The sequence below is a fragment of the Bos grunniens genome, chromosome 2 (genome assembly GCF_055505025.1).
Source record: "Bos grunniens cultivar Pamir isolate PY7600 chromosome 2, Bosgru_T2T1.0, whole genome shotgun sequence".
In the NCBI taxonomy this organism is placed as follows: Eukaryota; Metazoa; Chordata; class Mammalia; order Artiodactyla; family Bovidae; genus Bos; species Bos grunniens.
The window spans coordinates 21,393,760-21,406,099 of NC_141166.1; the positions used below are offsets into that span (position 1 = coordinate 21,393,760).

At 41.5% G+C, this 12,340-nt stretch overlaps 1 protein-coding gene across 4 annotated transcripts in view; it reads right to left on the minus strand.

Moving 5' to 3' along the window:
• The window catches only part of COL4A3 (collagen type IV alpha 3 chain), a 162,174-nt gene that overhangs the window by 69,055 nt on the left and 80,779 nt on the right, over window positions 1–12,340 (minus strand). For all 4 annotated transcript variants that reach the window (XR_015141280.1, XM_086337857.1, XM_086337866.1 and 1 more), the window contains exons 2-6: window positions 8,817–8,873; window positions 6,845–6,934; window positions 1,754–1,798; window positions 1,109–1,153; window positions 428–490 (exon numbers count right to left, since the gene is read on the minus strand). Coding sequence is in view for 1 of the 4 variants with exons in the window: in XM_086337857.1 (XP_086193983.1) it covers window positions 428–490; window positions 1,109–1,153; window positions 1,754–1,798; window positions 6,845–6,934; window positions 8,817–8,873 (300 nt within the window). In the remaining 3 variants the exon portion in view is untranslated. The remainder of the gene's footprint in view (window positions 1–427; window positions 491–1,108; window positions 1,154–1,753; window positions 1,799–6,844; window positions 6,935–8,816; window positions 8,874–12,340) is intronic.

Below are 12,340 nucleotides of genomic sequence, written 5' to 3' on the forward strand. Positions count from 1 at the left end.
TCCTAGGGATACAATGTAAATGTGAGAAATCTAATTAATGCTGTTAATTTTTTAAAGTTAAGAGAATGGAGCCTAAGAATTATCACACACAAAATGTTTTCCTTCTTTAATTTCGTATCTATAAGAGATGGTAAGCTTACTAAACTTATGATGATAATCATTTCATGATGTATGTAAGTCATTATGCTGTACACCTTAAACTTAGGTAGTTCTATGTGTCAACCATATCTCAATAAAGCTGGAAGAATAAAGAAACAAGCATGAGGAGAAAGAAAATCATCACCTTTCTGTCCTGAAGACATATACCATTGGTTCTGGCCAAAACAACATCTCAAGGAAGGGCTAGGCCATCTCATTGCTATGTCACCCAGGTTTATTCATTTAGCAAAACACTAACTAACCACCTCCTGCGTGAGAAGATACACACCTTGGAACCATTGCATCCTGGCAAACCAGCAAGTCCATAAGGTCCAGGATGGCCCGGGATGCCCTAAAAAACAGAGAAAGTCTCAAAAAGAAAATATAATCAGGCTCTGGGGCAGGTAGAAACAGCGCAGAGCACACAGTAGGAAGAGACAGGCTAATTTAGATAGTTATTTAAGTATAAATGGTTATTTAAATAGTTAAGTAGTAAACTGGCTATTTTAGATAATTTAAATTAAAATCATAGGAAATAACATAGGCTAATTAAAACCATAAATTATCAAGTGAGATATATTATTTAAGATAAAGCAAAAGGTCTTTCTATACAAAATGAGTCCATTAACATGCTATATTAAGCTGGGGAAAAGGAGAGGAGGGAAGTGTTCACAGTGGTAACTATCTGATTATTTTTATTCTGTGCTATTAAGTAGATTTATCCTATTCTATTCTATTCTGTCTCATCCCATCCCATCCCACCCCAATCTATTCCATTCTATTATGCTTACATTTCAGGAAATGTAATTTGACTTGATATCCTATAAATCCACACTCTTAATACACTGTAATTCTGACATTTTCATCATGTAGCCAAAACATTATACTCATTTTCTTGTGTTAGTGCTTTAACATCTTTATTAAAATGAGCTTGCTTATTATTCCATTTACACATATTCTCACTACTTACTGGAAGTCCAGGAGGACCTGAAAATCCTGGTAATCCAGTTATTCCCTAAAGACATAAAAAAGAAGAAAGATGGCAAGAAAAAAACTAAAAATGTTCAACCTGTAAACAAGACATGATTTATCATTCCAATACCCCCATTCTGTAACTATAATTGGGAACAGCTAAAAGCTATTTGAAACACACAAAAAAGCTGGACAAACTTTGTAAATCTTACATTTATATAACTTTTAAATAGACATGATTAAGATCATTTTTGGCTTTGGGGGGGATAGATTTTTTTAAGGCATAATTTGCATAAAGTGCTCCAGTCTTCCACAAACAGATTGAGGAATATTCACCTGTGTACATACGCACGTTTTGGTGATTCCCACCCAACCAGACACAGAACCTCTCCACCACCCCATATGGTACCCTCATGCAACTTTCCAGTCGATTAACACCTACCCCCAAGTGAGTAACCACTATGTAGATTTCTACCATTATAGACTGCTTTTACCTGCCCTTGAACGTCATCTACAGAATTGGCTCACACACAACCTACTCCTTTGTGACATCTGTATATCTTTTACAGTGCCAGGGTTCTTTTTACTTTTTAAAACAAGATTTCTCATCAAACAAGCAGGATAGACTGGTTAGACTACTAACCCTCACGCCTTTGGCACCAGTCAGTCCTGGAGATCCTGGAGAGCCCTAGATCCAAATGCAAAAAAACAAGGTAAGCACTGTGACAATTACTCGGCACTAATAAGCCCGTACATGAAAGGTCCTGGTTTTATTCACACGCCACACAGTTTTGCTCTTGCGATTATTTCATTGTTAACACGGTTCAATTGCTTGCTTGTTTCATTGGCGCTATAGTTATGTATCCGAAAGGACAAACAGAAATCCATTCATACCCCTGCTACTCAAGGTGGGGGGTCCAACAGTAGCATCATCTGGGAGCTTGTTAGAAATGCGCCATCCTGGGTCTCCCCCACCTCCCAGACCTATTGATTCAGAATTTGCATTTCAACAAGATTTGATGGTGATTCTTGCTCACATTAGTGTCTGAGAAGGGCTGCGGGAAAAGCCCCACATTAGCCAGACAGCTGCCGTGGGCTGATAAGGATGAATGACACAATTACAACGGCGGATGAGAATGGCAGGCAATATTTCTGCGCATGAGAACTACTTTATTAACAAAATGTGCCTGGCAGGCACAAATAAATAAATAGCAAACCGAGAACTGCCTGAACCAGAGATAAACTTGCTTGGAACACACAGTGAATACACATGGAGGTCCTGTTTCTTAGAGAATAGCCCCAAACAAAACTGTTTTAACGAAACCACTTGGTGTGAAAGTTCCATTGTCATCCAAAAGTTTTTCTTCATTCCTGGGAGTTTCAGTATGTTTTGGTATTTCTGATTATTTGAGGACAGGGTTGTTACAGAGACTTCTGAGACGGGACCATCAAGGCCAAAGTCAGTCTTTCTTGTCTGAAGCGGAATTCCTAGGTGCGTGACCATGACCCCCTCCTCTGCCGGGGGCTGTCTGTAATCTGCAGATGCCAGAAGCGTGACTTGCAGGCTTCAGTTCGCCATTATAAACTGTCTCATATAGAAAATATTCAGAATGAAGACCTTTATAAACCTGCAACACCTTTTAATCAGGTTTTAATATTCTCTGATTGCCTATCTTTGGTTCAATTATCATTTGTGGCTATATTTTTAAGCTATGGGCTTCCCAGGTGGAGCAGGGGTAAGGAATCTGCCTGCCAATGCAAGAGACTCAAGAGATGTGGGTTCAATCCCTGGGTTGGGAAGATCCCCTGTAAGGAAACGGCAACGGCACTCCAGTATTCTTGCCAGGAAAATCCCGTGGACAGAAGAGCCTAGTGGGCTGCAATTCACGGGGTCAGAAGGAGTCAGACATGACTGAGCACATCACAGAACACAATACAGCCGCTCTAAGCTATAGTTTACTATATCAGTTTTCTGGATGAATGTTATGGAATACCTACACATCATGTAACCCACACAAAGCACCGTGTGTTCACAACTATAATTTTAATCCATTACTGACTTCTCTAGAGAAAAGCTAAGGAAACCAGCAGAACGGAGTACAGAAAACAGAATAGGAGTGAGTTAGCATTAGGCTGATCTTAAGTCCAGTGCTGAAGTGACAAATTCCCTTCCAGGGAAATGGAGGGAAATCTGAGACCACACCCTGAAGGAATGGAGCAGAATGTTCAGACACTAAACATGTCTGGAACCAGACACTAAATATCCAGAATCGAAACGACTTTTTTCATATTAGGATTAGAGAAAGCAGGAATGAAGAAACAGAATGCATACATGAACACAGTAAAGTAGAATCCCTGGAAAACAGCAAGTCTTGCAACTGTAGGAATGGGTTTAATTTCTTTGACTGTAGGAATTTGATTCTGGCATCATATAATCCTGGATTTGAACTCTGATTTTACCACCTATTAGCTGTGTAACCCGGGACAAATTGCTTCATCCTCTGAGTGTCAGTTTCCTCATCTCTATGATGAAGATAATAATATGTCACCATCCTCATGACCAATGAGATCAATGTGAGGAGTAAAAGAAATCCAGTCAAGAAGAAAAGTCCCAATGCCTCAGTGCCTGACTCAGAATAGGGGAAACACACTGACTGAAACTGCCCACACTAGTCAGGCACCATGGTAACTATTTGTGTGTTATCTTACGACAGGAGGGACTGGTAAGGAACACGGAACTAATAAGCTACCACCAACCGGAAGGCTTGGGAAAAGTCAAAAGGAGACACCATGTATCCCAGAATCCTCCTCGCTGGAATCCATCTTGACTGAGCGATGCGTGTGCCACCAGGAAGGACCCTGAGTCAGAATAATTGGCCAGAGACAACCCGGAAACTAACCCCATCAATAAAACCTGAGCCTGCAAGCCACACGGCAGAGCAGTTCTCCTGGGTTCCCTTACTCGGCTGCTGTCCACTCGGGTGCCTCTTCTCAGTAAAGTCTCTTGCTTTGTCAGCTCGTGTGTTTCCTCGCATAATTTATTTCCCAGTGTTAGACAAGAGCCTTGGAAGGGGTGCCCCTTCCTGCAACAAATTCACATAAAATGTTACCTAAATATTCTGTAACATTCCTTAGGAAATTTAAAAAGATTTAAAATTATAATTTAAAAATTATAATCACCCTCACAACTTATTAGTTAGTTCATAGCTTCCGGGGAAGCCAGCAGGCAGGGGAGTGACCCAGAGGGTGCGTGAGAGTCCAGGCTTGAGTCCAGGCTTAATTCCACAGCAGAAAAGAGCCATCAGCAAATCTAGTGGTTATGCAGTTATTTAGCAAATCCTCTAGGGCATTTATTTAAACAAAGCCCTTTGTTGTATCACAGACTTTAGGATAAAAATGTGTGATGAGTGTGAAGGGCGGTGGGCTCTGGTAAGAACCTTAGGAGGCCCGACATTGAAGAACCCAGCTGAGAAACAGGAACTTGGGAAAGAAGGAAAGCATTGGGGAGGGGAGAGAAGAGAAAGGAGGGTTCCAGAAACAGGCCTGTGTTTCAAGGAGAAAAGAGGGAGCCTCACAGCTGGAAACAAAACAGAGGGGTCCAGGCCAGACAAAAACACAGAGTATTCTCCACTGACCTTTTGGGGGTAGAGCGCAAAGTGGAGGTCATGGGTTTTCAGGGAGGGAGCAGAAGGCAAATTGTTGCTGGCTGAGGAGTGAGTAGGAGATGAACCACAGCCTGTGTGGTTGGTTCTTTTTTTTTTTTTTTTTATTAAAGAAGTCTGACAGATAGGAAAGACAGAAAGGATGGCAGTCCTTGGATTATAGTGTTGAAAAGATCCAGAGGAAGTTATATGCTGGTATGGGTTTTGCATAAAGATGGAAAGAGAAAAACCAATAACAAAGTTGACATAGCTGAGAAAGAGGACACACCATCAGAATGTGATTCTAGTGGAAATCCCAGTGACCAGGATACTGGTAGAGGACAGGGCTTGAATGGAGGCAAAAAAACCCTCACCAGGGGCCAATGCAGGTGTTCAGTTCAGTTTGGTCGCTCAATCGTGTTTGAGTCTTTGAGACCCCATGGACTGCAGTACGCCAGGCCTCCCCATCCATCACCAACTCCTGGAGTTTAACCAAACTCATGTCCACTGAGTCGGTGATAGTATCCAACCATCTTATTCTCTGTCGTCCCTTTCTCCTCCTGCCTTCAGTCTTTCCCAGCATCAGGGTCTTTTCAAATGAGTCATCTCTTCAATGCAGGTGTTCAGTTCAGTTCAGTTCAGTTGCTCAGTCGTGTCCGACACTTTGCGACCCCATGAATCACAGCACACCAGGCCTCCCTGTCCATCACAGGGACGTGAGTCAAACTCACGTCCACCGAGTTGGATGCCATCTAGCCATCTCATCCTCTGTCGTCCCCTTCTCCTCCTGCCCCCAATCCCTCCCAGCATCAGAGTCTTTTCCAATGAGTCAACTCTTCGCATGAGGTGGCCAAAGTATTGGAATTTCAGCTTTAGTATCAGTCCTTCCAGTGAACACCCAGGACTGATCTTCTTTAGAATGGACTGGTTGGATTTCCTTGCAGTCCAAGGGACTCTCAAGAATCTTCTCCAACACCACAGTTCAAAAGCATCCATTCTTCAGCGCTCAGCTTTCTTCACAGTCCAACTCTCACATCCATACATGACCACTGGAAAAACCATAGCTTCGACTAGATGGACCTTTGTTGGCAAAGTAATGTCTCTGCTTTTGAATATGCTATCTAGGTTGGTCATAACTTTCCTTCCAAGGAGTAAGTGTCTTTTAATTTCATGGCTGCAATCACCATCTGCAGTGATTTTGGAGCCCCCTAAAATAAAGTCTGACACTGTTTCCACTGTTTCCTCATCTATTTGCGATGCAGGTGTGGAGACCCCTAAATCAGGAAGTAGGAGGACGTAGAGCTGAGGACTGAAAGATACTGATAGTCTTTTCTTTTTTTTAAATTGGAGTATAATTGCTTCGAATTGTGGTGGTGGAGAAGATTCTTGAGAGTCCCTTGGATTGCAAGGAGATCAAACCAGTCCATCCTAAAGGCAATCAGTCCTGAATAGTTATTGGAAGGACTGATACTAAAGCTGAAGCTCCAACTCTTTGGCCACAGGATGTGAAGAACCAACTCACTGGAAAAGACCCTGATGCTGGGGAAGATTGAAGGTGGGAGGAGAAGGGGACGACAGGGGACAAGATGGTTGGATGGCATCACTGACTCAATGGACATGAACTTGAGGAAACTCCAGGAGACAGTGAAGGACAGGGAGGCCTGGTGCGCTGCAGTCCATGGGGTCGCAAAGAGTCGGACACAACCTGATGGCTGAAACCAATAGAATTGCTGTACAATATCATGTTAGTTTCTACTGTAGAGTCACGTGAATTACCTATGTGTATACACACAGCCCGTCCTTCTTGGACCTCCCGCCCACCACCACCCCTATCCCATCCCTCCAGATCATCAGAGTGCTGAGCTGAGCTGCCTGTGCTATAAAGCAGCTTCCGTGCTGCTATATAGCTAATTTACACATCTTAGTGTAAATACATTGATATATATACACTTTCATTTGTAAAATAGATAGCTTGAAATAAGCAGCAGTTCTGAGGGCCCAGCTAAGACTGGAGCAGGAATTTACCATGGCATCCATCGTCATAAAGAAGCTTAAGTGGACTGGGGGTTTTCCAAACTCATAGGCTAACATACCTTGGGTCCCTGTGGTCCAGGCAGGCCTTCAGGACCTGGGTATCCCTTCTGGCCGGGAGGCCCAGGGGGTCCTGGGAAGCCTTTCTCCCCCTGTTAAGACCAAAACAAGACAATACACACACAGAATAGCAATGCCCAGGAGTAAACATAACCATCATTTTCTTTTCTTTATGATATAATGGTAACATTTTGCACATTTTTTTCTTGGATTAAAAAAAAATAACACTCAATGCTAAGTGTAATAGACACTGGAATGTTTCTATTGTTTTTGTTAGTATTTGTCTGTAGGCTTGAAAGCATTTGTCTTTGGTCTTCTGGAAACTCGACTTTTACCCAAATGGCAGAGCTACACAGAGCAGAGATTCAGGGAATCAAGAACCGAGAGGGAAAGCCCAGTTAGAAGGATGGAGGTTGGTGAAGGGTGTTTTTTGGGGGATACAGAGAGAGTGACAATCAGGTTCAGGAATGTCTTGGGAGTGTGCATAATTGCTATGTAGCTAGAAAGAACAACACACAGGCTATGAGTTTCAGTCCTTTCTTGATTACACAGGAATTAGTAATTCAATCTGCTATTTGTGGAGGAGATGCAGGAGAGATATCAAGAGTGGCAAAACCAAAAGTGTGAGCTACATAGTTAAGAGATGATAATATGGGAAAGCCCTTAGGGATCAGGGAGTAATTTTAGGCCCAGTAAGGGACGTGGTTCTGCCAACAAATAACCTTCCCATGAATACAGATCCTGGGATTACTCTTCAACAGTTAAGGCCACTGGTTTGATTCAGATAATCTAGTAGACAAATGGAAACTTAGATTTTTAAAACAGAGCAAGTCAGCTATTTCACATGATGTGTGCATACACACACTCAATAAAAAGAGAAGCAGAAGAATTTGCTAGGCCCCTCTCAAGACTGTTACCTTCACACTTTGAACAGCATCTCACCCAGAGGAGGGATTCAATAAATGCTTCTTGAATGAGAGAATGGGTCATAGCTTTTCAACACGGATCTGAACATACCACTTTCACAGCTTCAGGAAAAACCCTAAATCAAACTACACATGAATCATAGAATACTTTAAATATGGTAATTTTTATTGTAATTAACGTGCAAATTATTTTGTCTACAGAGCTTAAAATGCATTCTTTTAAAAATATTTTTAAGCGGTAATCTTTCAATATTGTTAAGCAATTCATTAGCGTATCTGAGAAAAGGGTTTTGTAAACAAAGGAAAAATTTTAGTTCTGGCTCCGTCTTAATTATCACAAATTGAAAGTTAATGGAGCGAATTAATGAGATTTCACGGCACTCATTTTTTACTCCAATTCTGCAATGGAGCTACTTTGTCTAGCTGAATTTTTGCCTGGAGAAAGTGCTTGTGCAAGATTCTTCCACCAGAGGGCGCCCTTACACCAATGCTGCAGTACAAAATCTGCGGGTTTCGTTTGTGTCCGAGTAAGCGGATCACGCTGTTTTCAATTCTCTCGCCTTCAGCAACAATGTAAACAGGGGATACATACGGATCATTCTCAAAAACTTTCTTTTTCTTTACCTTAATATTTTTTGTTTCCAGATCGAGAGAGTTACAGTAATTGCCCGCATTTATACCAGTTATCTGAAGCTCCCCTCCAAGGCTTTTCCACCACTCCAGATTAATATTTATATACAATTACTTTAAAATTGTTTTTGGGGAAGGACTTTCCTGACTGATAACACCAGTGGTTAACACTTCACCTTCCAATGCAGGGAGTGCAGGTTCAGTCCCTGGTCAGGGAGCTAAGACCCCACATACCTCCTGGCCAAAAAACCAAAGTATAAAACAGAAGCAATATTGTAACAAATTCAGTAAGACAAAAAAATTGGATTTGGGGAATGGAATATGGTACTGCTGATCTGTCTGCTACCAATGAAGGAAGAGTGTGAATCGTTAATGAACTCTATGGAGAAAAGAACCAGAATGAAGGTTTTGTTTTTACCTTCTCCCCTTTGGCCCCATCACAGAAGCACTGGCCTTTGTCTTTACAGATACAGCCCTAGGAAGAGAGAAAGAGAAAGGGTTTTGTTTAAAAACGGCTTAATAAATTCCAACTGACAGAACAAAAGCAAACATATTTTTCTGTTCTCTGAGCATCAAACACCATTTAGCAGGAGTCCTGTGATACCGTAGCAATTTATCAATAGAGACAGAATAGAAAAGTGAGAAGTATATAGAACCGTCAGATAACTGTACATCATTTTTATTGTATTTAGGAATTTCAAGTGATTTATTCATGGAAAAGACCAAGTCAGCTCTCCTTTTTTTTTTTTCCCAGAACAATATATAGTTGAATCATATGAAATTACCATTGTTGTAGGGAGAAAGTGGTCTAATATTTGCAGATTTCTTGGTTCAACAAAATGAACATAGCTGAATTTGTATATACTAACTGGTGATATCGTCTGTAGATAATTCTATAGTTTTCTTTCCCTGAAATAATGTTTAAGACTGAAAAAGGATGATCAGTATCCATCATGTATTTTCAAGAACAAACTAATTCACTGGTGCTGATATCAAAATGCTCTTTCTTATTAAAAAACAAAACCAAAAATTGAGCTGCGACCCTGGGAACTCACACATCTAAATGGTCACTTAGACCCACTTACAACCCTAGCTTTCACACCTATGCGCATGCCAACTCTAATGAAAGTGTTTTTATTTATTTATTTTATGAAGGTCAGTTTTTATTTATTTATTTTATGAAGGCCAGTTTTAAAATTCCTCTCTGCCAGCAGAGAAAGAGAGAGAGAAATAGTTTTAAATAGTGGATTTAAACATTTTGGACACACATTCTATGGTTATATATTTATCTTTTCTGGGGGGCTGTGTTAATATTAACTGAAATTTAGTTTATTTTCCCCAGAAAAAAAAATTGATAACAGAGGCAGAGCAAGCCTAGGAGATGTGCTGGCTGGTAGGAAAAATAAAAAGAAATTGCCTCAAATAGTCCCAAAGTGAGGACTCTCTGCAATCAAAATAAAAATACACAGGGAATTCCCTGGTGGTCCAGTGGTTATGGCTCCGAGCTTCCACTGCAGGGGGCACGAGTTCCATCTCCGGTCAGGGAACTAAGATCATACATGCTGCCTGGTATGGCCAAAAAAATAATAATAATAATTTAAAAACAAAAATATAAGTACACAAAAATTTAAATTGAATCTATTTTCTAATCCCAGGGCAGTAGGTTATGTAGTTATTTAAGAAAGGGGAGACCATAGTCATTTTCATACACTCATCATTGATTCTCACCACATTTTCACCCATCACAATTTCTATGAGTGAAGAATAAGTAATTGAAAAGGAAGGTCTATATTTCCCCCAAGGGTTAGCTATTTGGCATTCTTTAAGTAGACTAAATTTTTCCACTTTTCCTCCCAGATGCTGGGGGTCATTAGGTCATATCTAGCTTAATTATTTTAATCTTGTTTTTCTGGATTTTTAAAACCTTAATGTTCATTTCAATCACATATTTAAGTATACTAAAATATATACCAAATCTAGTATACTAAATTAGTATACTAGTATACTAATATCTGGACTTCCCTAGTGCTTCAGTGGTAAAGACTATGCCTGCCAATGCAGGAGATGGGGGTTTAATCCCTGGGTCAGGAAGATCCCCGGAAAAGGATATGGCAACCCATTCCAGTATTCTTGCCTGGGAAATCCCATGGACAGAGGAGGCTGGCGGGCTACAGTCCTTGGGGTCATAAAGAGTTGGACAAGACTTACTGACTGAACAACAATACTAACATTTATTAAAGCAGTTGTTCTCAAAGTGTGGATTTTCAGAGTAGTATCAGCAGTATCTGGAAACCTATCAGAAATGCAAATTCTTGGCCTCACTCCAGACTCACAGAATCTATAACCCTGGTGCTGGTTGCAGTAATCTATAAAAGGCCCCTGGGGTGACTCTGATACTACCAGTCTAAACCAACATCTACAAGCCCAGTCCGTAGGGTAGAGCTAATTCTTTAAAGATTTCTGAACACTTGGACCCTAGTCTGCATATCCACTTTTTGTTTGTGATGCCATTTTCCCTCTCAATCCAAGAAAGTAGCCAGGCTTTAGGGAGGCTTTCGTCACTGGGCTGAAAGCAAAAGCTTCCTGAAGGTAAGATTTTTCCTGGCTTTTGTTTCTGGAGTGTAGGGACCTGTTGATGGTTGGCCCCAAGAATGGAGGGACCACCAAGCTGTTCCTCCACAGTGTCTGGAGGAGGCAGTAGGGCCTCAGAAGAGGAAAGTCTGAGTCCTACACCCAAGGGAACCAGATACTGCAGCAGGGAAACTCAACCCCACACAGACCTGGTGCTCTAGTTTACACAGCAGTGGTGGCCACTGTTTCATGTAGATCCTGAGCCTCTCTGACTCTTCTGACTCCCAGACCTCACACCAGACCTGGATTTGGAGCATCTCGGGACCACAGGTAGGAGAAGGCAAACTGGCCATCCTCTAACTCCTAAAAAGGTGCATGCTGTTGTTCGGTTGCTAAGTCATTTCCAACTCTTGGCAGCCTCATGGACTGCAGCACGCCAGGCCTCCCTGTCCATCACCAACTCCCAGAGTTTGCTCAAACTCATGTCCATCGAGTCAGTGATGCCATCCAGCCATCTCACCCTCTGTTGTCCCCTTCTCCTCATGCCCTCAATCTTTCAGAGTCAGCTCTTTGCATCATGTGGCCAAAGTATTGGAGCTTCAGTCCTTCCAGTGAATATTTAGGGTTGATTTCCTTTAGGATTGACTGGTTTAATCTCCTTGCTGTTCATGGGACTCTCAAGAGTCTTTCCCATAAAGGCAAAGCCATAGCTCACACAAAGCCAAAAAAAAAAAGAGTCTTTCCCAGCACCACAGTTCAAAAGCATCAGTTCTTCATAGATGAAGAATTGCCATCTTAAGTTGTATTTCTTGGAGTAAGTCACAGTCATATATTATTGGGAATCTTTCAGTCTTAGTTTGAACAAATAAATGTTTGCTGAACTCCTCCAAAACAAGGTCAGGTCCCCTTTCCTATATGCTCCAACAGGCCACTTGCAGTTATGTGTGCAATGTATATTTTTCTTGATGCCCCCAAGCCTCAGAAGAGAAGGAATTGTCCAGTCTTGTTCACACTGTCAACCCTGGCTGTAATATGTCCTGAACAAATGCTTGTGGCTTGACTGAATGGATCAGTGAGTGAATGGAGCACTGGTAATTTGTTTATATCCAGATTGGTCCTGGAATTTCAAGGCGTGTGATATATATGGCTATTGCTGGGCTGCCATGATTAAGATGTTTTCTGTATATATATATACAGGCTCCTCCGTCCACGGGATTCTCTAGGCAAGAATACTGGAGTGGGTTACCATTTCCTTCTCCAGGGGATCTTCCTGACCCAGGGATTGAACCCAGGTATCCCGCATTGCAGGCAGACACTTTAACCTCTGAGCCACCAGGGAAGCTCAGTCATATATATATACACACATATCTA